This window comes from Solanum pennellii, chromosome 1 (genome assembly GCF_001406875.1).
Source record: "Solanum pennellii chromosome 1, SPENNV200".
Lineage (NCBI taxonomy): Eukaryota > Viridiplantae > Streptophyta > Magnoliopsida > Solanales > Solanaceae > Solanum > Solanum pennellii.
Window position 1 is genome coordinate 20,218,417 of NC_028637.1, and position 8,166 is coordinate 20,226,582.

The window sequence follows — 8,166 nt, forward strand, 5'->3', positions numbered from 1 at the left end:
AATCCCAAAAGAGTTGTTAGGTCGTGCATTAAACCCTTTCTGTGCGAAAAATGGTGCACGAAGTTTCTAGGTCTTGCATTAAATCCGTTTTTGCAAAAAATGAGACGTGACAGAATGATGACTCTTCTGGGCATATTAGTTTCTTACCATTATGTGTTTCATGCTTATTTATGTGGGGTTTACTTCATTTTGATTATTTTTTTTTAGGTGTTTATTATGTTTAGTTACCATTTTGTTGTCTTATTTACTGTGTTCTTTCCATGTTCCACCCCTTCCTTATTTGTTTATTACCATGTTTCACATTCTCCCATTTCCCTTACTTGTTTACTTATAGATTTAATCCCATACCCTCTTTCCTTAATTGCGTAATTTTTTTAACACCTTGATATGTTTAATTTCCTTTATTTATTTAGCTTATTTATTTATTTACTGTTTTATAAACTGCCTGTATGTTACCGCTTTCCAGTTTAAATGCTAAGTGTTTATTGCTTTGATATCTGGCATTCCGCTCATACTTCCCCCAATTGGGATCCTCTTCTTTTTATTATTTTGTTCTCGTGATGTTGTGCCTTTGCACCTCTCACAACTACTCCAATTCTATTCAAATACCCATTATAGAGAGTCGGCATATGTGTGGATGTAACAGATAGTTTTACTACCGCGAAACCACGAGCCTCTCGCATAGAATCCCTTTCAAGTTCGTGTCAAGCCACTTCTTAGAAGTCCTGGTTAGGTCATACATGCTGCATAAGCCCTAGGTTGTTTGACCCTTGGTGTCAATCCACATGATTAGTAGCCACCCTCTCTTCTAAAGGGCCCCAACACCCGTAGACAAATTGCATACTTACGTGTCAACGTGATCATAATAATTAAATCAAGCCAATTTTGCCAAAATGGAGTTTAGATGTTGTTTATTGTTTTATTTGCAGAGTCATGGATGAGTATGAACCCCCAAACCCTCAAATGGTGACAGAGGTGAGTCAGATACTTAAGACCTGGTGGATGGATATAAAGAGATATAGGGAAAGGGAGATTCATCAATTGTTGGGTGGCCTCACATTTCTTATTTTTGTCATACCAAACCCTCACCTGACTAGGGCGCTACTAGAGTTTTGGGACCCAGTGAGGATGGTGTTCAAGTTTACAGATTGCAACTTGACACCAACAATTGAAGAAATTAGCAGTTTCATCGACCTTCAATACCATGAGTGTCAAATGATGGTACCTTATATGTTATCATCAAGGGAATTTCTAAAAAGTATGGGGATGAAATCTAATTCAACCTGGACTTCTCTAGACCTTGGGTGGACTCATTTAGACTTCTTATACTCACGATTTGGCCAAGATGATGGCTACTACATTTATGACTACGAATTTGAGTGCTCCGTTGAAGAATGGGAAAAGTATCACCTGGATGCCTTTGCCATCGCCTTATTGGGATCTTTGGTTTTTCCTAAATCAAGGGGAAGAATCGATACATATCTAAGGTACGTGGTTCGAGACCTAGCTCAAAGAGGAGGTGAGCCTAGAAAAACCATAGTTCCCATGATCCTGGTGGAGATAATGAGGAGTCTGTCAGCATGTGTTGATGGTAGAATGTTCTTCGAGGGATGCAAAACCTTCTACTTCAACTATGGGCTATCGATCACTTGCACAAGTGATCTGACGTGGTAGATACCTATCTTGGTCAAGACAACTAGATTGATAACCATCCAAGAAGGCTGGCACGTTTCGCCGCACCTGTATGATTTGTGGACTGGCAGATAATTCTGACTGAGCTTGAGAGCCACCGAATTCAATGAAAGCTTCATTGGTTGTCCACGCCTAATGTCATAGTAAGAGGGGACGACCGATGTTTCATCAAACTTATTGGATTAAAGGGTGTCCAACCGTATGCGTCTCTTCGAGTACTTCGCCAATTTGGGAAAACTCAAATCATACCACTCCGATCTGACATGGAGTCATTTAAGTATGAGTTTTGACTAGCTATAGCAAAAGTCCACAACATACTTCGACGATGGCAGCGAGTGTTGACCATTCCTATTGGTGCACGACAGGATTTATGCACGCATGAATATCGCAGATGGATCTTGATTGAATTTGAAGTCCCAAATCAAGTGGAGAAGTATACCATGGTCTTGCCTATGAAAGGGAAAACATATAGGCACAGAGTGTGTTGAACATGAGAGAAGAAGTCCCTCCCATCACAAGAGGTCAATTGGCTCCAAGCTCTTGGAGTCGATACCTCCAAGATTTCAGAATTTAGGATGATTTCTCCCGAGTTATCCTTTTTCCCTTAGTTTATTTTAGTTTTTTTTTATGATGTATTGCTTGAATTTTATAATAAATGAAAGTTTTTGTTTCTTCTAATCTAAAATCCAAATTGGCAAATAAGGCTTGAATTAATTATTGTGCATCACTTATGTGTCGCTTAGGCCTACCTCTGGCTCAACGAGGCTCCTTTGCATCTAGGGCATTTATCTTAAAATAACGTGTTTGATATCCCAATTTATGCAATGTACTAACTTGAGCTTTATTTTGCTTTTATTTTATTATTTTTTACCCTTTCCGAATGGTTGATTTGTAGACCATGGTTTATCACACGCGATCAAATTGTTCATTTCCTTCTCTCCCAACTGAGAATTGCAAAGGAAAAGTGAAAGCGACTAATGCTAGAGTTATGTGCAGAACTATTGAAAAGAAGTGTCTTTCAGATAAGTTGATATCAAACCTTGAGCAAAAAATAAAGAAGTTAGAAGAAGAGTTGTTGGACATGCGCGAGTGAGCAAAGTTGTTACTCTTCGCCAAACCAACTTTGTAGACAAACATGGATATGTGATCTTTCGCAAGTCAAGTCACTCTCAAAAATAATCCTCCTCCAGATTACTCTACCTCTCAAAGTCAACCGAGCTCTATTCAAATACCTCCAAAGAACATCTACTTCCCAAATCACCCATATCCTCCGCAACATCATGCATATGCTCCTAAAGCTCAACACCTTACTTTACACCCGCATCATCTCACTATGCAAGCTCCTCAATACAAAACACCTCTGCATCAAGTTCCTGGCATCATGCACATCTCATTCCACTTCCTATCCCTCCATATCAAATGTATCTGTACCAAAGGCCTCTTACGCCATATCGACAACCAACATATCCTGGCCACAATGCAAAAGTCACTCTATCGCATATCCGTGAAAACCTCTTCAAGGTTGAGGAGAGATTTGACAAAATTTATACTCCTCTGATTGAGCCTATAAGCCAACTTTATGAAAAGTTGAGGATCGCTGGTCACATAGCTCCTATCAATGAAATAAGGATGACTATACGTACATCGTGGATTGAACCCTCCAAGATTTGTGCTTATCATTCAGGAATGGAAGGACATACAATATAAGAATGTTATGATCTGAAAGACAAGATTCAACAACTGATTGATACTAAGGCCATATATTTGGAGGACTTTGCAACAAAGGAAGTTCAGATGTGAACGCACCAACGTCTACTTGATCCAGTTTCTCAAATAAGTCTTGCGCCATTTAAGTTCATGTTTTCCACATTCAGACACCCATGATAACATATGGGCAAATAAAGTTGGTCAAAATCTACCATTCAATTGTTGCTAAAGAATGTTCTCAATATCTCGCTCATGCTCTTTTGTAATTTGGAACTACGTCAGACCTTATTCCCATTTAAGAGGGGATACGTAGGCGCTCCTATGGGTGTTCGGTCTTACCATAATAAAACGTTCATTTTCCCCATCTATTGATAACTGACGAAGAATTTTTGAGAGGATCTCAAAAATTCCATCAAGATTTCTCCTTGCACATCTCGATACTGGGGTAGAATTTTTGAATAAACTCAAAAATTCCATCAAAAACATTTCAACTCAACAACTGGGGCAAAATTTTGAGAGAATCTCAATTTGCTGAAAATCAAGACTGGGTAGAAATTTGTAAGAGAATCTCGAAAAATAGAATAGTCGAGCTATAACTACAACAGATCAGAATAACAGAAGTTCTACACAGGGGCAGAAAATTAGATGGGATCTCAAAAATTTTTGACAACACTCCGAAGATCATCCTATCAGACACCAATGGAGCACGCTGTGCCAAATCATTGGTACAGATCAACCTCCCCCCTTTAAACTAACTATTTTTCTTTGAATATTGAAAATACAGGTACATATACAAAGGCAACTTCAACAATCAACATGACACTTTTGAGCCTGACAAATGACACTCGACCCTTCCAACAAGGCGGATGTCCAAGCTACTACATACCCTCCTCATTCAACTATGAAATTGCACTATTCTTGAGATATATGATTGCATGATTACATTATGATTGAAGAAATGCATCATCGCATGTGCTCGATACTGCATGTGCCCGAAGAAATGCATCATTGCATGTGCCCGATAATGCATGTGCCCGAAGAAATGCATCATTGCATGTGCCCGATAATGCATGTGCCCGAAGAAATGCATCATGGCATTGTGCCCGAAAATGCATGTGCCCGAAGAAATTCATCATTGAATTGTGCTCGATATTGCATGTGCCCGAAGAAATGTATCATTGCATGTCCCCGATATTGCATGCGCCTGAAGAAACTCATCGTTGCATGTGCCCGATAATGCATGTGCCCGAAGAAATGCATCATTGCATTGTGCCCGAGACTGCATTGTGTCTGAAGTTTGCATAAGCCCAATATTGCATCGTGCTCGAAGTTTACATGTGCCCAAATCAAATAAAGTCACAAGCATCAACAGATGCCAAAAACAGATACGCTCTCTTTACTCATTACTTATATCCCAAAGGCGTCATCCTCCAAAGGCATCATTTTTGATGGCCTGCGGATTTCATGTCATGGCCTGAGGACTTATTTTATGCATATCATGTTCCTAAGGCGTCATAGTCTAAAGGCATCATCTTTCATGGCCTGCGGACATCATTTCATGTCCAAAGGGTTTAATTTCTGTCTATCATGATCTGAAGGTGTCATAGTCAAAAGGCGTCATTTTCATGGCCTGCAGACAACATTTTCATGACCTGAGGATACATTTTGCGTATCATGGCCCTAGACATCATAGCCTAAGACGTCATTTTTCATGGTCTTAAGCCAAATATTCATGGTCAACATGAGAATAGCATCATATTTTCATTACCTCTTATTTTGATACATCTACTCTAATCACTCTTCTTAAGTCATATTATAAGTTACAGCTGTGCAGACTACAAACAAAGACACCTTCGGAACGGCTGTTCACTTGCTTTCAAACAAAGGCTCCGACAAATTTTTGGCTACTCACATTATCGTTTCGCTACTCAGCTACCGTTCAGACTACCATGAAGATATCATCGGATTCAACTCGCCACTGTTACTTACTGTCTCTTCATCTAGTCTCGTCCGCCTTACAATGCCATATTTAGGCTCGTCCGCCTTACAATGCGACATGTAGGCTCGTCCGCCTTACAATGCGACATCTAGGCACGTCTGCCTTACAATGCGACATCTAGGCTCGTCCGCCTTACAATGCGATATTTATGCTCGTCCTCCTTACAAAGCGACATCTAGGCTAGTCCGCCTTACAATAGGACATTTAGGCTCGTTCGCCTTAATATGACATTTAGGTTTTTCCATCTTATAGGATATTTAGGCTGTCCACCTTAAAAGGACATTGAAGCTTGTCCGCCTCATAGGACATTTATTTTCATCCGCTTTTGTAAGATATTTAGACCGTCCGCCTTAAAATGACACTTAGGCTCATCCGCCTTAAAATGATGTTTAGACTTTACTTACAACCAGACATTTTCCCTATATTATTATACCTTTATACTATAAGATCTATTGGAGGTTGACTTTAACCTTCGGAGATGGGTTGCAGTTCTTCAACAAGTTAAGCCAAAGTCTACGAGGGCATCTCAAAGCAGATACGCTTCTTATCACCTCTTGTCATTTATTTAGAGCTTATATTTTATCATTATTGGTCATACTTTATCTATTTATAAACTAACATTTTATCTAGAATTTGCGGATACGATTGATTGCTCCTTGATTACAATTATCATGTTATCATCTATCACAACAATGACCCTATCAATTCTTTGCTACTCATACTCCAAACCTTGCTCAAAATTTGATAATCTCACCCTATCATGCTATTCTCGCTTCTTTGTCATGCTTTTTTAGCCTCTCAATCTCTCTCTTCTCACTACTCTAATCTTATCCATTCAAGCAGATATCGTGCCCTCCGAATACCTTAGCTCTCTTTCAATTTTAAGAGTTTCATTTTCTCTTGAATCTATAACTACACACGACCTTATTCTCGTATAACCAGAGATATGTAGGCGACATAATACCAAAGTCTCGGTCGTACCTTTTTCAACTCTATATCGTTTCAATTGATCCAACTAACATCTCTCGTCGGTCGGACAAAAGCGGCTACTAAGTCAACGTTGGTAGCCTGACAATTCATTCTTCATTTTCAATCAACCAAGGGGTAGCTGTTGACACCAAATTTTGACCGACCTTTAACCAATTTTTAGGATTATAATTGATTAAATACGTATTTTAAAATTCACTCAAAGTTTTGAATTTTTAATCGATTTTTCTTGAAAAATTTTATATTTTAGTATGTTTTACTTTATAAAATTATTGTAAATATTACTAAAATATTTTAAAATTATTAATGAATTTCAAATGTTTTAAAATTTAAATAATTTTTAATTATTCAAAAAATATTTTAATATATGTAGTATTTTATTGGGAAAATGCACAAGTACCCCCTCAACCTATGCCCGAAATCTCAGAGACACACTTATACTATACTAAGGTCCTATTACCCCCCTGAACTTATTTTATAAGTAATTTTCTACCCCTTTTTAGCCTACGTGGCACTAGTTTGACAAAAAAGTCAACCATCGTTGGACCCACAAGATAATGCCACGTAGGCTAAAAAGGGGTAAAAAATTATTAATAAAATAAGTTCAGGAGGGTAATAGGACCTTAGTATAGTATAAGTGTGTCTTTGAGATTTCGGGCATAGGTTGAGGGGTATTTGGGCATTATCCCTATTTTATTTAGATAATAATTCCTACACTTTCCTTAAAATTATTTAAATTCTAGCCTATTCTATTATAATTTCTTTCAATTCTAGCCATTCCAATCAAATTTTATTTCAATCATAGCCCCTCTTTCATTTCAATTCTAGCCATTATTCATTGCAAATTTAGCCATTACTTGTTCAATCCATTTTGATTTTAAGACTTCATGTATTAATCTCATCCGTCGATCTTATAAATCAATCCTAGATCTAATCCTAGCCCTCCATCTCTATCTAATCTAACGGTTGAGAGCAAAACCTTCTTTTAATCTATCAAATAACGAAACCTAAAATCTATTCCCTTTCCTCTCCCTCTCTTCTCCAAAAACGAGAGTCGCCGCCCTCCCTCTCTCTGTGTGCTCCGGCGAAGACGCCACCATCATAGGCGGCGACGCTCCGCTTCCCTCCGCCGTTCTCTCTCCCCGTCGTCCTACCTCTCTTCTCCTCATTCTCTCTCTGCCTCCTTCTTGTCTCTCCCTTTTCCGGCAGTTGTCCCCCTCCTCTTCTCCTCTTCTCCCTCTCGTTTTGGTCTTCTCTCCCTTTCCCTCTTCTTCTCCCTCTCCCGTTGCTCCTCTTCCCTCTCTCCTTTTTTCCGACTAGCAATCCTCCCCCCTCTCTCGTCTCTCCGCCAGCAGACCGGCAGAATCCCAGGCCACCAGTAGCTGCAAGGCAGCCTGCAGTAGCGCCAGCACCACCGGTAGCCCGCGCAGCAGCAGCGCCTAGAGCGGCGCACGCCAGCCAGTACCACAACAGCCGCCTCTTTCTCCCTCTTTCTCTCCCCTTCTTCCCAATCGCCTCATTTCTCATACTCCCTCTCTCCAACTGCCTTTCTTCTTCTCCCTTTCCTCTTTACCTGCGTCCACTTCATTTTTCCGGCAAGGAGTAGCAGCTCCAGCCACCACCCCCTCTTCTTCTCCCTCTCCCGTCGCTTCTTCTCCCTCTCCCTTTTCCGACCTGCAGTTTCCCCCTCTGTCTTCCCCTTCCTCCTCCTTTTCTTTTCTTTTTCTTTTGGCAAAATCTTAGGCGACTAGCAGCGCCAACAACGAGCGAGCTAGACCATC

The 8,166-nt window shown here is 39.9% G+C and overlaps 1 protein-coding gene across 1 annotated transcript; it reads right to left on the bottom strand.

The window, feature by feature from the left end:
- Nucleotides 1-7,399: 7,399 nt before the first annotated feature.
- Nucleotides 7,400-7,912, bottom strand: LOC107018411 (dehydrin Rab18-like). Its single transcript, XM_015218886.1, has one exon. The coding sequence runs from the start codon at nucleotides 7,910-7,912 to the stop codon at nucleotides 7,400-7,402; it is 513 nt and encodes a 170-aa protein (XP_015074372.1).
- Nucleotides 7,913-8,166: the final 254 nt, after the last annotated feature.